The sequence below is a fragment of the Echinops telfairi genome, unplaced genomic scaffold (genome assembly GCF_000313985.2).
Source record: "Echinops telfairi isolate 266 unplaced genomic scaffold, ASM31398v2 ScPeMD7_18;HRSCAF=68, whole genome shotgun sequence".
NCBI lineage: Eukaryota > Metazoa > Chordata > Mammalia > Afrosoricida > Tenrecidae > Echinops > Echinops telfairi.
Genome location: NW_022103915.1, coordinates 51592586 through 51612023, shown reverse-complemented (window position 1 = coordinate 51612023; position 19438 = coordinate 51592586). Strand labels below are relative to the sequence as shown.

The 19438-nt window shown below is 41.4% G+C and overlaps 2 protein-coding genes across 3 annotated transcripts in view; both read left to right on the top strand.

Annotated features, from left to right (window-relative positions):
* Positions 1-11587, top strand: part of SOCS4 (suppressor of cytokine signaling 4) — an 18566-nt gene extending 6979 nt beyond the window's left edge. For both annotated transcript variants that reach the window (XM_045287929.1, XM_045287930.1), the window contains exon 2: positions 4466-11587. In XM_045287929.1, coding sequence (XP_045143864.1) covers positions 4563-5882 — 1320 coding nt within the window. In that variant the 5' untranslated portion in view covers positions 4466-4562 and the 3' untranslated portion in view covers positions 5883-11587. The remainder of the gene's footprint in view (positions 1-4465) is intronic.
* Positions 11588-15982: 4395 nt separating this feature from the next.
* The window catches only part of MAPK1IP1L (mitogen-activated protein kinase 1 interacting protein 1 like), a 19814-nt gene continuing 16358 nt past the window's right edge, over positions 15983-19438 (top strand). Inside the window, exon 1 of the mRNA XM_045287953.1 lies at positions 15983-16109. The gene's annotated coding sequence lies outside the window, so the exon portion shown is untranslated. The remainder of the gene's footprint in view (positions 16110-19438) is intronic.

Here is a 19438-nt window from a genome sequence, read left to right as displayed (position 1 = left end):
CACTCTGAGGTAGAATCAACCCAATGGAGGTGGAGCAGTGTTTCTGTCTCACTAGCCCTTCCCCAAGGTACAGCATGTATCTTTTAATTGGTCTTTGAGTTTTGGGGACAAAAATCTGAAGGGACAGACAATATCTGGCCTATAGGGAGAATAGAGTAAGGTTACCCAACAAAATGCTTGTAGAATGGCCTATAAGCATGAGCAGGTGAACTTGATGTGATAGAGGAAAATTCCTTAGCATAACTTTCTTGGTATTTTACCAATGCAGTTTTCCATTTTCTTTAAACTTCTTGCTAATAAGCCCCCATGATTGTCCTGTGTCCTTTGAGAAATTCTATCAAGATTGTCCCTTGTGACCCCAGAAAGCAACCTCTGTAACTTGAGCTGACCTCTGTGCTGTGAATTTAACTGACCCAGCAGAGCCGTGGACGCCACTATTTTGACTGGGCCTTGCTCTCTGGGTTTTGGCAAACTTGAGTCATTCCATTGCAGAAAATCATCTTCATTAACTTCAGTCTTCCTTACAAGATTGTTGGGAAGATAAGCTCTTTGAATTAATTGATATTCACATAACACTTTTGGCACTCATCAAGCCTAAAGCTTGCTGGGGCCAAGATGTTCTCTTAAAATTAAAAATGCTAAACCATGTGAGACCTCAGCTTCAGTACCTATTGCATCAATGGAAATTTTACACTCTTTCATCAGTTTCTAGACTTCAGCCACATTGAGGTTGATGGTCTTCTCTCAGTTGACTTATCTTTAAGGTCATCCAGGCTTTCCTTAAAATGCTTTTGATCCAGAAATCAGAGTCATAGCATGAACAGATATTTCGCAGTACTGTTTGCAATATCAAGAAAATGGGAGCAACCTGAGTGGCCATAAGTGGATGAATAAACTTTGGTACTTTTGTTACTGACTTCACTTAGTGTGCCTCAGTTTACCATGCCCACCCATACTGTAGTATGTCCCACAACCTCTTTTCTTCTGCTGACTGAGTAGTCCAGAGTGTGGATGTACCATATTTTTTATCCATTCATCTGCTGGGACAGTTAGGTTGTTTCTGCTCTTTGGTTATAGTGAAAGAATGCTGCACGGAACACTGGTGTACAAGTCTCTGAATCTCTGCTTTCAAGTCTCTTGGGCATATAATCCTAGGAATGAAATAGTTGGATCACATGGTAGTTCTATTTATAGTTTTTTGAGGTATTTCCACACTGGTTTCACCACCTGCTCCACTGCCATCAAGTCAGTGCCAACTCTATAACAACCCTGTAAGACAAGGTAGCACGGCCTCTGTGAGTTTCCAAGACTAACTCTTCACTGGAGTAGAAAGCCCATCTTTCTCCCGAAGAGGGGCTGGTGGTATCAAACTGTCAACTTTGCAGATCACAGCCCAATGTGTATCCACTATGCCACCAGGGCTCCTTTTTCCAAATGTGTACCAGTTTGCATTCCTAATAGCAATGGATAAGGGCTCCAATTTCCCCATTTTTCTAACCAGTGTTTGTTATATGCTGTTTGTCTATTTGTTTATCTTAGCTATCCTAAGACAGGAGCCTGCCCAGTGAGCCCTGAACTTTACCTGCTCTGTTGACTTGTCTCATCATGTCACCTCTGAACCTGTGTCACCTGCCTCACTGCTGCTGAGTCATTCATTGTTCCTCCATCCATTTTCTGCCCTCATGTTCTGTGGCTTAGGTTACAGATGGTTGCTAATAGTCCTTTGTGTTTTTCCATTTCTCCTCATTTGAGGATGACTTGCAAGGATAACGGGGCAGAAAGAATTTCACCTAGCTGCTTTTGAACCAGATAACTTTTAATAATCAGAAAATAACAAAAAGCTTATTTTCATGTGAGAGAAAATCAAGTTATAATACTTAAGGGATTTAGTAATGGAAAGTCATGACTGTAAGAAGCACTTGAATTACTGGAAATTTTTATAGAAATCTTGATTTTTTTTAAAAACCTGGGAGAAGAAATGAAAAGGGAGAATTGGAGTAGGACTGTGGTACAGGTTCTTCATGAATATCGTGAAGAACAAAGGTAGAGCTTAGCTCAGGTACAGAAACGAAGGAACACCACAAGTTTGAGGTAGTGAGGAGGCAAGGAAGAGCCCTTGTAGTACTATGGGGTACTGTTGGGCTGTTAACCTCAAGGTCAGTGGTTCAAACTCACCAACTGCTTTGTGGTAGAAAAATGAGGTTATCGGCTCCTATAAAGATTTACAGCCTCAGAAACTACATAGGGTCACTATGAGTTAGAATCAACTCGATGGCAGTGAGTTTGGGGTTAAAGAAGCAAGGTAAGGTAGCCCATACCCAGTGGAGTAAAGTTTGTACTTTTTTCTTTATTTCTTTTTTAAATTAATAAATCATTTTACTGGGGTCTCTTAAAGTTCTTATAATAATCCATACATCAGTTGTATCAAGCACATTTGTACATATGTTGCCAACATCATTTTCAAAACATTTTCTTTCTACTTGAGCCCTTGGTATTAGCTCCTCTTTTTTCCCTCCCTCCCCTACCCGCTCATCCTCATGATCCTTGATAAGTTATTATTATTTTCATATACTATCCACTGTCTCCCTTCACCCACATTTCTGTTGTTCATGCCTTTGGCCTGGGGGGGCTGGGTGGGCTTATACGTAGATCATTGTATAAGCCGGCCCAAATATCAGCCGAGGCACCTAATTTTACCACCAAAAAACTGCATTAAATGTGCTGAAAAACTCAGCTTATACACGAGTATATACGGTAATCATTTCCCCATTTCACCTCCCTCCACCTTCCCCTAAAGTCTGTACTTTTTAAATAAAAGACACCAATAATTTTATGACTAGATGATAGCATTTTTCACATCATTGCTGAATTTACTCAATGGCAGTGAAGTAGTTAACAAATACTCTGCTTCGGACCCCTTTAAAATTTTATTTTGAAAAATGTATGAAAGTATAAGTTCTTGGAGCAATTAGTTCCAAGCAAGTATCTCCTATTATCAATGACTCTTCATGTTCTTCAACCTACTTTGCTGCTTCCGTTTATTTTTGTTCAGTGGAATTTAGTCAATGAACAGCAAAATTATACTGTTGAAATGTAATTTTGGCTGACCTAAATGTTGCTTCTTTCAAAACTGAGTAAGAAATATTTTCCCTAAGGATTTAAAATATACTAAATATACTGGTGAGCTCTTTAAATCAATATAATCAGCATAATCAGCAGATGCTTTTCAATGTTTAGAAACGGGATGTTTTTTAATATGGCAAGTCTTATGAGTTCATACTTTAAAACAGTAAGCATATTTGCCACTGCAGATGCTTGTTTTGTATCCTGCTACTTTGAAATGGATTCAAGTTCTCTGCACACTTAACTCGACTATTGGAGCTATTGTTCTTTGGATATAATCACAAATATTTAATTAGAATGCTGAGTAAAACTGATTTTCTTCGTCAAAAAATTTTATGTGCAAAGTATTGCAGATTTTAGCAATCTAGTCTCCCGACACTGGCCCTGTATTTTATCCTACGTAAACTGCATTGGGGAATCTCATTTCTTGAAATTCTGTATTTTACATTGTAGATTCTAAGCCATAATGCGGGAGAACGATGGGGCTTTTTACTCAGGTGAAGAGTTACAGTCCCGGAAACTCACAGCTCTAACCTGTCCTATAAGGCTAGAGACTTGATGGCAGTAGGTTACGCCTTACTCATTTCATAGGAAAGGCAGTGCCCTATCAGAAATGTATCTGCTTGTCTTTCAAATTATCAAAGATAATATAAGAAAGTGGGTGGGTGGGTGGATGTAGGTGTGAAATCTTAAATAGTCAGTCCTGTGTCTTCCAAAAACTGCTTAGACCGTCAGAATTTTGAGTTGACTGATTATTGGACTGAGTTGGAAAAACTGCATTGAAAATGAGAATTACTTACTGTCTGGGGGTGCTTGGTTATTTACTAAATTCTTGCCGGTTTTATAACTTTAAATTGTTCAAATTTATAATCAATAGGAAAAGAAACAAGCAATGAATAGAGGAACAGTAAAGTAGCAGCTCCCAAATACCAGCTTATAGTGTTGTGACTACCTCTTAAAAAGAATGTGCAGGTCTGCTGTGACTTACAAAAAGTAAGGCATGATTAAGATGAGAATTTCAAAACTAGAAATTGTTCATGTTTTGAGCGTGTAGTATGGCTGAGATTAGAGAAGTAGCTTTTTCTGATCCACCCTGGAAATTAGCTGCAGAGGAAAAAACTAAAACACATTTTTTGGTTCCACGACCCTTTGGAAATAATGGGTATGAGGTAAACCAATTTATTAAAGTGGGAACAAGTTATTTTGAAACTGCTGTCCTACATCTCCAATACTCTTATTCATGTACCCAGTAAGCTTTTGTCTTGAGTCCATTTAGGGCTTAATATATGAACTCTGCAATGTGAATGACAAATGGTTAATGGTATTTTTTTTTCCCCCTCAGGTACGTCCAGAAAGTGCCCAGAAGAAACGTCCTGCCAGAAAAACTGAAAAGGCAGTATTTATAACACCAGACATTGTGGATACCGTAATTTGTTAAGATGGCAGAAAACATTGAAAATACTAGTAAAGATGTAGATGTAAGGCCGAAAACGAGTCGGAGTAGAAGTGCTGACAGAAAGGATGGTTATGTATGGAGTGGAAAGAAGTTATCATGGTCAAAAAAAAGTGAGAGTTGTTCAGATGCTGAAACAGTGGATGACCTCGAGAAAATGGAAGCTCCTTTAAGGAGCCAGGAAAGGAAGCACAGCTGTTCATCCATCGAGTTGGACTTGGATCGTTCCTGCGGGCATAGGTTTTTGGGCCGATCTCTTAAGCAGAAACTGCAAGATGCTGTGGGGCAGTGTTTTCCAATAAAGAATTGTAGTCGGCACTCGTCAGGGCTTTCATCTAAAAGGAAAATTCATATCAGTGAACTCATGTTAGATAAGTGTCCTTTCCCACCTCGATCAGATTTAGCTTTTAGATGGCATTTTATCAAACGACACACTGCTCCTATAAGTCCCAAATCAGATGAGTGGGTAAGCACAGACTTGGCTCAGAGCGAATCAAGGGATGGGCAGCTAAAACAAAGGAGGAACCTGGAAGATGTTAACCCCTTCTCACATACCAACGTTCAGCCGTGTGTCATAACTACCAACAGTGCTGCTTGTAGAGGTGGTCCTGTGGTTGGCTCTATGATAAACTTGGTTTCAAACAACAGTATAGAAGATAGTGATATGGATTCAGGTGATGAAGTTATAACACTTTGCACAAGCTCCAGGAAAAGAAACAAGCCCAAATGGGAACTGGACGATGAACTCCTGCAGTTGGAGACGCCTCCAAAGTACCACACCCAGATTGATTATGTCCACTGTCTTGTACCAGACCTCCTTCAAATCAATAACAATCCATGTTACTGGGGAGTCATGGATAAATACGCAGCCGAGGCGCTACTAGAAGGAAAACCAGAGGGAACCTTTTTACTTCGAGACTCAGCACAGGAAGACTACTTATTCTCTGTTAGCTTCAGACGCTATAGTCGTTCTCTTCATGCCAGAATTGAACAGTGGAATCACAACTTTAGCTTCGATGCACATGACCCTTGTGTCTTCCATTCGCCTGACATTACTGGGCTCCTAGAACATTACAAGGACCCGAGTGCCTGTATGTTCTTCGAACCGCTTTTATCCACTCCTTTAATTCGGACTTTCCCTTTTTCCTTGCAGCATATATGCAGAACAGTTATTTGTAACTGCACAACTTACGATGGTATTGATGCCCTTCCAATTCCTTCTTCTATGAAATTGTACCTGAAGGAATATCACTATAAATCGAAAGTTAGAGTGCTCAGGATTGACGCACCCGAACAACAGTGTTGAAAAGGGCAGGCCTGTCTGGTGATTACACACACAGGTCCCTACGTAACACTCAGCAGTTATCATTTAGCCACTCTGACCTTTTTTTCCATGAAGGGTTGTTGGAGTCCCGAAAGCCTGCCCAACAGCCTTCTTCCAGATCAGCTTATGCGTCTTATGATACACTAATCGTTTAAGGTTATACACTAGGGTTGACGGCTATTTTTAACCAGTTTTTGTTTTTAACCATAGATTATATACTTTTTTTCATTGTAATTTCTATAACAGTATGTTGGAAATTTGGGATTCATTGCAAAACAGTTGACTATTTTGTTTTCTATACTTTCCTTTAAAAATCATACTCTATCCTTTCTACATGTAAATTCTTCTGTAAATCTGTACCACTGGTATTCCCCACCCCATATTCCATGAATTGGTTTAGAATTCTTCAGTAAAGTGGATTGCAATTCACAATTCATGCTAAATATCATTTACTTTTATAATTTTCTAATAGGGATGTTAAAGGTAGAAAGAGGGTTTGAAATCTAATGGTGATTTTTGTGTTTTTGTTTAAAGCATCTATTATCAATGAAAATGTGGGAGACTGTATTTCTCCCTCTCTCTTTTTTGTACTTCAGCGTGGTATCTACAACTTGAGGGGTCACTCCACATGATTTCAGAATTTCCCACTAGTCATCTGTGAATGTTGACGTTCTGAGGCAATGGAGTTTTTTCCTGAAAGCATCTCTTAGTTTGCTTTCAGATATTCCTCTGACTAGGGGTAACCCCTGACCTATAAGTTTCAAATAGTTATTTTGCTGACTTGATAGAGTGCTGCTAAGGCCCACTTTGGAAAGGTTGAAGGTGCTATTTTCACAGAATCCAGATGTCATACTGCCTTGGTACAGGGAAACCATTCTGTTCCAAATGTCATCTCTAATCTCCAGGCATCTCTCACTCAACTTTGGTATCTCATCTTTTCCTATCTCAGGATTAGGATAAGAGTAGAATCAAAGTCTGTAAGAAAATTGAATATTGCTACCAATCTTGTCATTTGTACTTCTTTCACAACCATATGAATCTAAATAAGAAGGGGAGCTGCTGTGAGTGATACCTGGGTTTTTAGGATTCTTCAAAAAGCATTGTTGTATCAGGTACAGGACTAGAACTGTATACCACATAAGAAGCTACATCTAGCCGCGAGTATTCGACTGAGTAATGTTGAGACTTGCAATAGCCTTGAAGACACTGAACTGTCTTTCAGCAGAGAATATATGTAAGAGCCTACTCAGGAATCCTTGCACAGTGCAGCTAACATGTGGGTCCTAATTGATGAATGGAGCATCATCTGGTATCATTTGAACAAGACACGTCTGTCTAATACCCTTTTAGAAGCCATGCAGCCTTAGATCCATCATCTTATAGGATAAATTTGGGGGTATCAAAGGTATATCTTTATGTCTTTAATAATGCTGTAGATTATAATTGTACTTATTGCCATCTAAGTATGTTTTTGTCTGATTTGTCATCATACAAAATTAGTAAAGCAAGAAGGTATCCCTGGTTAGATGGCAGGGCTACATACTCAACTGATGCCCCCAGATTTGGGAGACTGATAAGCCTGAGTGTTAGCCATTGGTAATTGGTCCTTGATGATGTGTTTTCATTTTAAATATTAACTATAGAGCAGAATTGCGAAATTTTGTCAGAATCAAAGAGAATGTGACAATTTGGAGGTGCATTTATGCTTCTATAGTGTGGCTGGCCTGTTGGTTGTTGAATGAGTCTCAATCTGGAAGAATAAAGCCACCTCTAAAACATAAATGCAGTTCTTTTCTCATTGACAGCTTTAGAAGGAATGATTGATAACACTGTTAGTAGTTTACTTACAAATTGTTACTTCTATTTAGCCCTTTTATAGGAATTCTGCACCCGCTACTTTCACAATTTATAAACAGCCATAAATTTCCACTAACCAAAGAGAATCTATAGAATGCTTTGTTATTTTAAAATGAACTTGAACAAAGATTCCAGAATTAAACATGAGCTCAGTATACTTTAGGAGGCCTAAAATTGTTTTTAATCTTCAGATAGTGATTTCTATTCACAGAGTTATGTTTTTAATATGGCCTCAAAAAACCACAAAAAACCTCTTGACAGTTACATGGCTTATGCCATATGAAATAGTATTGGGCAACAAGGATAATATTTTAAATTATCCCAAGAAGCAGCAGCATTTTTAGAAACATCCTTAGCTTAATGTAACTAATAATGGCTGTACATGGACCATTCCAATTCAACAATCTCTGTACACACATACTACTCCATGACATAGATGACTCAGATTTACGACCGTTCTCACCCTCCTCTTCCAGGCTCTCCTCATTAACATGGACTCACTGCCCTGAAATTTCCTATTTAATCTTTTATAACTCCTTTTTAAGATTCAATGAGGAATAAACTTCTTATTCATACTCTGAAGACAGTTGCCCAATTTTCTTTTGGTGATTTGTTTCTGAGTACAAATTGACATGTTTAATATAGTGATTGATTTTTTTTTTTTTTTAGCTCTACTAGGAAGCTGCTTCTATTTAGGCGGAAGAAATTTGATTTCCAAGTTGTTGCTTTACGTCAAAGTAGTGTTTCCTTATTTTGCAGCTCTTCTGTGAACACAAAGATGGCATTTTTAGTCAGCGCTTTGTAATAAAATGTTAGCATTGATTATAGAACTAAACCAGGAAATTCTCTGGTAGCCTATCAGCTTTTTTTTTTTCTTCAGTGATCACAAGTTTGTCTTGATCTCAATGAATGGTGGCTAATAAAATGTCATCTCAGCAGTGACGAGGCCCAAGATAGTCCAACACCAGTGTCAAGTGACACCACTTCAAAAGATGGTGTTTCTTTTTTACAAAAGTAGGAAATCTCATTACCTCATCTAGTAGCACTTTGTGGATCACTGAGAAGGCAGTCTTGTTAACGAATGTAATGCTTCCTGTATACTCACCTTTGGTGAAAGAAAATTAATAGTATGGTAAGACTGATTATAGTTGTTATCAGGATTTGATAAGACTTTCTGTTTCTGTGAAACAATTATTTTAGAAAATTTTCTTTAAAAATAACTTTTTATCTACAGGAAAACCTAAGGGAAGACTAGCTAATGAATATTCTGTTAAAGTGTAGTTTTATAAAGAATAAATATAATTATGTTGCCTTTTTTATAATAGTTAAAATTAGTGTTTATATGAAAGTCAAGATCTCAGTAGTTTTTCATATAGTTCAAACTGGTTGCTGTAATATATATTTTCTTTTTTTTGCCCCCAACTTGTAAGGTATTAACAGCTGTTAACATTTTCAGAATACTGCCATATATAGCTTTGATGTAGATCCAATAAATGGGAGCAAGGAAGAGACTCATTTACTCTGAAATGATTTGTATTGTTCCTTTGTTGGCAATGAGAAGAAATGTGGAAAGTAGACCTATAAAGACTTGAGAAGGGATTTATTTGCCATAAAGAGAAAAGTAGTAATTGATGTTTCAAACATTACAAGATGGGAATTTAGAAAGGTGAGATCCCTTTCGCTGTGACAAGTTGGATATTGAGAATATTTGAGTGTACATTCCAGTGTTGAGAGAGCATTCAGTATGGTGGCGCTATGTAGTGCTTATTGGCAAGAGAGGGTGAAGCTAAAAGAAACAAGATAAAATATTAAAATTAAGAATTAAGGCATCACCTCTGGGAAAAGCCTTGACAGAGAGAGGGAGTTACTTCATCGCTAAGAGCTAGTCTGGACCAGACACTTAACTGTGCTTTGGGATTCATCCTGCACTAATCAGGAAATAAACTTGACTTCTATTTCTCTCCGAAGCATTTTAAGGTATGCCCTCCTCCCCCCTTTTTAAAGCTATAGCATTTTGATTCATACTATAATTTCTTAAATAGACTGAATAGATTTTTTTTAAGGTTCCTTGAACAATTTTGTATAAAGAGTTATATGTGATCTTTCTATAACATGCCATTCGCTTAAGTAATTCAGAGAGGGAATGCTTTAATTTAAAGGAAGACCTAATAGGAAGAAGATGAAAGGAAGCTTTTAGTCAGCTTATGCGTAGATTTATTGATTTGGTTCTCAAGCCTGTGTTTTTTCCTGAATTTCAGCTCATAGGTAACTGTAGTCAGAGTGGCTTTCAGTTAAACTTTTGACGTATAAATAATACAAAGGATGTCTTCGTAATTAGAAATCCTTTAAAAAGTAGAACAATTGTGGCAAATGGGATTCGTGTCATTGCACAAATTCATTTTTTTAAGAAAAACATAAACCATTATTTATTCATGAGCCAAAGCCATTAAGACAAATCAGGTTATCAGCTTCCTGTCTCCAGTTCATTTTATAGATCCACATAATAGAGAACTTCCTTCCTATGAAACAGAAACCTTGAGCTCTAACTCCCTTCTAAGTGTGTATGCACCTACTTTTCATTAGAAATACATTTTCTCGCTGTTAGCTATAAACAGTCCAATAAACAGCTTATACATTGATTTTGGTAGAGCAAGTTTCACAGGAAAGTAGACTTTGTAAGGTTTATTCCTAAAGAAAACTACATTTTTAGATGTTAAATAGCCTTACAGCTTTAGTAATTTAATATCAAAGTAAATGAAAAGTTTTAAGCCAAGCTAATTTTTCAGTGAAGGATCTATAATTTTTGTTTCAGAAAAAAATTTCCATTTGTTTCTAAAGAAAGACCGGAAAGCACAAAGATTATTTTGGATTTTTTAAATTGCGTACTAGAAATAGCAATGCTACAAGCATCTGTCTATACTGTTCTGATATATTAAAATACTGGTCACAAGTGGTCATTTTAAGTTGAAAGGTAGACTAATGAATATAACTCAATAGAGAGGGACTTAGTGCACATGAATCCTGTTCCAAGTAAAGCCAAAGTCTTATCTTTGATTTACTTTGTGATTTTGAAGACCTCTACTGACTCCTAAGTGTATCTTTGCCTTCACTTACTAACATAAGATGTTAGGATTGTCACTTGGCTTCCTGAAGGTGAATTCTTGAGCTAGGTGGTGGCCCTTGGAGCATACTTGAAAATAATTGCTGTACAGCTGTATAAGTATTAATGTGGTGATAGGTTTTCAAACAATCTCCCTCAGTGGATCCTGCAGAATCATGTTAACTTTTTAATGTGTAAGAGTCTTTTCTTGGCTTGGTTTGACAATGGAGATTACAGTACAAATTTAGGGTTCAGACTCTACAATTAGATGAACAATTGTCATTTCCTCATACCCTTCAAAAGGGCTATGTAAAATTGATCTTTGCCTAACTTATTTTAAAAGTTGATTACATTTGAGAGGAATACAAATCATTTTTGCCATGGATCTAATCAAATCAAATTTCAGACTTGAGAGCCATGGTGTAAAACTCAAAGGCAGTTTACTCAAATGATACTGACTTTGCAAGAGTTAGATAAAAATCATAAGCCAATATGAGCTTGGTATACATGTCAATGTACAGGGTTCCAATAGCCAGTTCACAAAGCTATTAGTATTCTTGTCAATCAGACTTGTATGATCTATTCTCCACTTGTTTCTCCTTGAAAATAGACTACTGTATTTCCATTTTTATCTCTAATCCTGAAGTTGAACATTTTCTTCTTTGGATATGAGTTAAAGTGATTGGAGTACATTTTCTTCTTAATTAAAACTTCATATATAAAATCCGAAGGCTTTGTATTTTGATTTTAAAATTACCCTTACCTCGTGTTACCAATTTAGAATTTGGTGGAAAATTGTTCTTATAAATTTTTAAATATATGGTTCAAAAATCCTTTTAGTTTCTAATGTGCACATTTGGGTCTTCAGAAAACAGATCCCAAGGTAAGATTAGATAGCAAATGTGTGGTGGGGGTGGAACCTAAAGGATGAAGGGAGAAGCAGTAGGTGAAGATAGAGAAGTCTGACTACCTTGCAGGGGTGGCACCTGTGAAAAAGGATTAGGTGGGGTGGACTTCAGACTAGTGACGAGAGAAAAGCCAGATGGTTGGGTGTGGGGTTTCCCAAACGAGTTGCCTGTAAAGCCTGTGTGGAATGAATAGCCTGACTAAAAACCAAGCTGGTCTGATAAACGGGGCCAGTTGAGTCAGGTACTTGTGCAGTGAATGCATTTAATATGGCTCTTATAGCAAGAGCCTTTGGTACGCCTACCAAACAGCCTGCACTTTCCAGGTGAGCGTGTGTAGGAAGATGGGGAGATGCTATGTGCCATCCAGTCTTCTGTAGAGGCCCTGTGAGCAACAGACTGCTGGCCCTGGGCCAACCTCCCTTGTTGCAGCCACTGTGGGATAAGATACTGATTGGATTGTATGCTTCAGCTATGAGTAATTGTTAACAGGGTTCATTGTGATTGCTATCCTGCTGGCCATAAAATAAGTCAGAAGCAGGAAGATGGGAATCTCACTACCAGCAAGAGCGGAGTGCCAGGTGTGGAGCCACGACCTTTGTCCGACATCTATATGCAGTGAACTTCCTCGATTCAATAGCTTTGATTCCAGATAAGCAGAATCGGGAGACAATACGAGAAAGTATTGGGTTTCCCTGCCCACAGCAACTAAAGCTGAATGCTTTGGGGCAGGAAGCTGAGTGGGGTGTCTCCAGGCACTTAACTGGGGGAGATAGGTTGGCTGACCTACAGAACTGGATCTGAATGCCTTCAGGCTGAGGCCTATGTAGGCACAGCATGCCCTTTGGGCATTTACTAGCCCCCAAAGAACTTTCTAACATTGCCCAAGTAGTTGAGGGCCAGAGAGAAGCATGCCTTCAGGTATGGTACAGCAGAGGACAAACTCCTGACTAAACTATACCCAGCATTTCTCACCTGAATTGTAACCTGTTAACCTTTCTAATAACCCCATAACCGTCAACTGAGAGTTCTGTGTGGCCATTGCAATGACTTAATTGAATTTAGCAACAGAAGAAGTCTGAATACAGGATGGGCAGGGGAGGGGGGTTGTAATATCTGATCTGTGCCTTGGGGCAGTTAGCCTTCAGAGCCAAGGAAGACATGGCCCCCAGACCATTTTCACAACTTGGTATATTTGTTAGGACAAACTCAGCAATAAATAAAGATAAATTTTAACTTAATGTTTTGAAAAATCAGAATTACCCCACACACACTTGTAATTTTTTTTGTTACTGATGAACAACAAAACCCCACATCATTTGCCTCCAAGCCAATTCTGACTCCTGGCAACCCCAGGTGATTCAGTAGAACAGGGCTCCCTAGCGTTTTCTATCTCTTCTTTCAGAAGCAGATGGAAATTTGCTGCAGACTACCACCACGATCCAGGAGCTGAAAGACACATGTAACAATTCATGGTTCCTCAGGCCTTAATACCCTTCAGTGGAGTTCATTCCCTACCTCTGAGGGCAGGGTAGGTTGTCCACATTAGTGACAGGTATCAGCTTAAATTCTGAGCATTCCATTTGCAGAAGGCTATGGATAACAGTGAAAGCCTAAAACCTATTTAGAGGGCCCCCACGGGTGATTAATACTACATTGAATTCTTTCTGGCCATTAACCAGGGATGTGAAGTCTTGCCCTCAAGCAGAGTGCACTGGAAAGTGGATTACCTCCATCCTTCAGCTAGTCCAGGAGGGGCAATCTCCCTTAGGGGTCCTAGCTTGGTGTGCCCTGGATAGAGGTCACCTTACTGGGGTCCCCAGAGTCTTGACTCATGACTTAAGAGTCATACCCTCACTACTTGGTTGGGAGGCAGGCCCTGGACCAATCTTGTAAACTTTTTTTTTCCCCTTTAGTATTTGATTCTTTTTTAAAAAAATCATTTTATTAGGGGCTCATACAACTCTTATCACAATCCATACATACATCAATTGTGTAAAGCACATTTGTACATTCATTGCCCTCGTCATTCTCAAAACATTTGCTCTCCACTTAAGCCCCTGACATCAGGTCCTCATTTTTACCCTTCCCTCCCCACTACCCCCTCCATCATGAGCCCTTGATAATTTATAAATTATTATTTTGTCATATCTTGCCCTGTCCGATGTCTCCCTTCACCAACTTTTCTGTTGTCCATCCCCCAGGGAGGAAGTCACATATAGATCCTTGTAATCGGTTCCCTCTTTCCAACCCATTCTCCCTCTACCCTCCCAGTATCGCCACTCACACTACTGGTCCTGAAGGGATCATCCGCCCTGGATTTCCAGTTCCTATCTGTGCCAGTGTACATCCTCTGGTCTAGCCAGGCTTGCCAGGTAGAATTCGGATCGTGATAGGGAGGGGGCAAGGGGGGGGAAGCATATAGGAACTAGAGGAAAGTTGTATTTTTCATCGTTGCTACATCGCACCCTGTCTGGCTCGTCTCCCCGAGACCCCTCTGCAAGGGGATCTCCAGTGGCATACAAATGGGCTTTGGGTCTCCACTCCGCACTCCCCCCATCATTCACTATGGTAAGATTTTTTGTTCTGATGATGCCTTATACCTGATCCCTTAAACACCTCGGGATCACACAGGCTGGTGTGTGTCTTCCATGCGGGCTTTGTTGCTTCTGAGCTTGATGGCCGCTTGTTTACCTTCAAGCTTTTAAGACCCCAGACGCTATATCCTTTGATAGCCGGGCACCATCAGCTTTCTTCGCCACTTTTGCTTATTCACCCGCTTTGTCTTCAGCGGTTGTGTTGGGAAGGTGAGCATCATAGAATGCCAATTTAATAGAACAAAATATTCTTGCATTGAGGGAGTACTTGAGTGGAGGCCCAATGTCCTTTTGCTACCAATCTTGTAAACTCTTCTATCAAAAATGTACCCATCCCAGGCCTAGTTCTGTTCCCTCTTTTGTAGTCCCACCTGTAACTGTGACGTATTGATCTGTCACCACTCATGATTTTGTGACAGTTTCCTTTATTCTCCATTCCTTTATCAATAGCTGCATGGCTATAAATCCTTGGAGGCCATGATGACTTTGGCCTCTCTCATTTATATCTTTGTCTTGCTTAAGACTTACTACATGTCCTTAAAATATATTTAAGGTCTCATACCCTAAAACGGGCACAACTTTCAATAGACCACAGAGCTTGTGTTCTATCTGGAACTATGTTTCCAGAGTTGCTGCCTCCGTGCACGTCTCAGTTCGAGAACTATGTAAAAGTATGCTTCTGAAGAGCACACGCTGCTTTTTAAGACGCTTCTGGTCAAGGCCAGCCCTTTCCTCTCTCTGCCAGCTTGCTCAAAGCAGTAAAGTGATATAGATATACTGAATACTTTTAATATATTTGACATGAGACTTACTGAATATCTAGCTCTTGCTATTTTACACACCATATAATCATGACACTATAACTAGCCAGTAGGTTACTGATGTTTAGGGTCCTGTGTTAATCATTTTGGGGGTCTGTGTAGGTGTTTCAATGTTTATTCAATAATAAACGTGTGGACCGAAGAGGCACTGATTGGAAAAAAATGTGAAAAGAAACCGTTTAAGTTAATATCAAGTTATGACGATCACTACCGTACTTCCTCTCCTGCATTGCATCTCAAACAAAATCTCAAATTCACTGTCAAGTCGATGCTGACTTACGGCGACCCTAGAGGGCAGGTGGACTGCCCCAGTGGGTTTCAGAGACTGTAACTCTTTTACGGAGTAGAAAGCTCCATCTTTCCCCCGACCTACGGCTGGAGGTTTCCAACCAGTTCGCCACCAGGGATCCTGTTGTTCCTCTAGCTCTCCCCAAGTTTAACACGAAAGTGGCTGCGTCCCCGAGAGTCGGACTGCACACTGGCCGCACCCACATTTCACCTGCTTGGAGGGCTTGGCTAAAAACCGCTGTTCGTCAGGAAAACGGAACGGGCCTTCAAGGCCACCCGTTGGGAATTTCCGTACTGCGGCCGTGAACTTCACAGCCCGGAGCGTTCCCTGGGAACTCCGGAAATGCGAGATGCTCGCGTCGGTCCGAAGGCGGAATTGCTGCTCCGGGACGGCCGCTAGGGGGCGGCGCAGAGGCGCTGGGGGCGGCGGGGAGGCGGGGCGCGGGCGGGGATGGCGCGCGAGACGTGAGGCGCTTCCTGTTCCGGCGCCAGGAGGAGCCGTGCGCTGCGAGTGCTGGTGCTGTCGCTGTCGCTGTCGCTGCTGCCGTCGTCAGTCCGGCTGCGCTCGCTTCCTCAGCGCCCAGTTCTCTCGGACCCCTCGTCGCTTCTACACCGTGCTCTGCGGGTTCGGATCGCGCTGGGTGAGGCTGCCTCGGCGCTCGCGGGGGTCGTAGAGGGTGGCGGGGGCAGCTCGGAATGGTGGGCTCCCCCAGCAAAGGCAGGCGCGCGAACAGAGGTGCCTAGAGTTCTCTGCAGCAATTGGGCCATAGCTTCTTACCTCTTAAGGTTCCTTCTTGTGGGCCCTCCCTGCTCCCCATCGCCCCCCGGGGAGAAGGCGGCCTAGGCTGGTGACGTCAGGCTTCTGGACGCTGGGCTTGACGTCAGGCTGTGCTGGGGGGTTGGGGGGGGTGAAGGCGGGAGCGGGCCTGGCCCCTCCCCCACTCCCGCCTCCCACCCGGCCTGCGCGACCCGCTTGGTGGCCGGTTCGCTCCGGCTGATCCCGGATTTCCTTTGTTCCTTTGGTCCTAAAGGGCTGCTGCCCTCGGGCCCCTGGGCTCTGACCCTCCCGATTTATTAATTTCTAATAAAGCGGGCAGGGCTTGAGAGGGATCCCTGGCTAATTTAAGTTTCCGCCGCCGTGACCACGCTGCGGTTATTGCTAACCAGAAGAGCTGCCAGCCAGCAGCTGCGTTAGATGAAGCCCCACGACAGAAACTCCCAGAGGCGCCGAGTTTCCCATGAGACTTTGTAGGATTGAGGCGCACTTACTGAGCCATTTTCTCTTTACCTGGGAAGCCAAAAATAGTGCTTGCCGTAGGTAAAACGATGTACATTTTTGGCTTTAAGTTTTTTATAGTATTACTGTTAACAGCAGTGGCTATAAAGGCCCGTTTTGAAGTCGAGCTCTGATTACAAGCAAAGGTAGCCTTCCGAAATCGTTTGGTCAGTAGTGTTCTTTGGGCAAGGAAAGTAGATAACTCCCTCCCCCTCGCTTTCCCTCCCTCTCACCTTCCCCCACCCTCTGGGACTTTTGACTATATTGCCTTTCTTGAAATGCACATTTCCTTTTTCCGGCGGAAACAATTGTAACTTCCCCCAGTCTCTTAAAACCGTTGGGGTCACCGTTTCTGATTCAGAAATGTTTAGATTTTAGAAAGACAATATGGTGCATAAGTCCTGGCAGCACCCCCAGCCAGGGCCGGGTAGGGTGGGGGAGTGTCAAAACAACCTGGCAATCCAACAAGAGTATTGGTGTGATGATGGCTATGAATATTTACCCTAAATGGGGATTCATGGAAACTATAAATAGCTTCAGGTCAGATTTTGCCCCCAAACAAGTTTTAGGCCAAAGTTGGGGAACATTTCTTTGCGTTTTCAGCGGCTTTTAGAGCGAGAACTGCCCATAAGGGTTTGTGGGCTTGTAGTAGTGGCTGTATAGTCTTTGTTGAGATTTTGCTAGGTGTCAGGCAGTGACTAAGAGATTGGCTTGTTTACTTACTGTGTGAGTCTCAGTGAAACTGGGAGGTGAATGCTATTTGTATCTTCTCTGACGTCTCTGGTTTGGAAATGAGTTGTCAGAACTAGGCAGTCGTATGTAGGAGCTTCAAAAAGTGTGTGCAGAAATTACATTACCTTTTCATTTCCTTTTTCCACCAACTTTTTGAAAGTCTCTCATACCTTTAAACATAAGCTCATAGATCAAGGTGTTTTTTTTTAAGTTGGTGGGGTAAAAATGGAATGAAAAGATATAGAATGTTTCCAGAAGCTTTTTGAAGCCCCTTGAACCAAAGGATCCCTGGTAGTGTTGGGTAAGTGTTGGCCCACTAACTAGAAGATCAGTGGTTCAAACCCAACAGTACTATTGCAGGACAAAGATGAAGCTATCTGCTCAGGTAAAAATTTACAGCCTCAGAAACCCTATATGGAGTTGCCTAGAGGAGCCCTGGTGGAATGGTTGGGCAGCAAACCACAAGGTCAGCAGTTCGAAACCACCAGCTGTTCTCAGAAGTAAGACAGGGCTTTCTACTCGCATAAAGGTCTATGGTCTGAAACCCACAAGGGCAGTTCTCTCTCCTATAGGGTAGCTATGAACCAGCATCCAGGCGATGGCGGTGAGTGAGGAGCGCTGGGGACCTAGTGGGTAACTGATGGGCTGCTAGCTGCAAGGTCACTAGTCAGCGGTTAGTATGAAAGTTTGGTTTGGGTTTTCATACAAAGGAAAACAAAAGGATTTAGTATTTGCGCCCACTCATTGTTAGCATAGTGGTTACTCATTGGGCTGCTAACTGGAAGATCAGTAGTTCGGGACCACCAGCCGTTCCTAAGGTCTTTCTGCTTCTGTAGGGTCAGGGCAGTGAGTGAGCACTGATTTACAAAGCCTCATTTAGTCTCAGGAAATGACTTGTAAAGGAGCCCTGGTGGTGTGGTAGGTTACACATTGGGTTGCCCATTGCCAAGTCAGCACTTCAAAACCAGCCACTCCTCTAGAAAGATGAGACTTTCTCCTCCCGAATAGAGTTGGAGTCTTGGAAACCCACAGGGCAGTTCTGCCTTACCCTGTAGGTGCAGGAGTCAGAATCAGCTGGATGGCATTGAGTTTTTAACATTACTGGTCTGTTCTTGAAAGGAGGCCTGGGGTGACTTAATGGTTAAGTGTTGGACTGCTAACTTTAAGGTCAGTAGTTCTAAACCACTAGCTGCAGGAGAAAGACTTGGCTTTCTGCTCCCATAAGTGTTCCAGCCTTGGAAACCCACGGAGGCAGTTCTATCTTGCCCTATAGTGTTGCATTGAGTCAGCATTGACTCCAGTGAGTTTGGTTGGGTGTTATAGTATCTTATTACTAGTTAAAGTAAGCTTGTCTTGTGACTGAAGAGGGAGGATTCAAACCCTGGACTAACTTTTGCCCCATCATTCCCCTCAAAATATTCTAACTAATCTGAACTGCTTATTTTGTCACCAGTTACCTCTCACCTCCTTCCCAGCATTTACACAAGCTAGGGCCCAGCCCAGCACTCTCTTCCTGCCTCCAGCTGTTTTCTCCTCTCCATGCCAAAGGCACCCCTGGGAAGTCTTCCCCTGCTAGCCCTCTCTCAATTTCTGTAGGGACCTCTTTGAGGTACTTCCATAATACCCTGTGCTTATTCCTGATGATGTAGTTGCTGTTCAGTGGTAGTTTTCCACCAGACTGAATTCCTTAAAGATTTGCACCAGAACCCAACACAGTGACTGGCACAGAAGCTTCAATAGTATCTAGACAGAATATGGTTTCCAAGACTATAGTTTACTAAAGCAGATCGCCTCGTCTTTCTCCCACAAAATGGCCAGGGAGTTCAAACTACCAGCATTTTGGTTAGTAGCTGAGTATTGGTTAGAATCAAAATAAGTATACAAAATAAGCTGATAAAGATCATTGAAAATTAGCATTTTTGAAATGAAACATTTTGTGGGGAATTAAAATTTTCAAAAAAA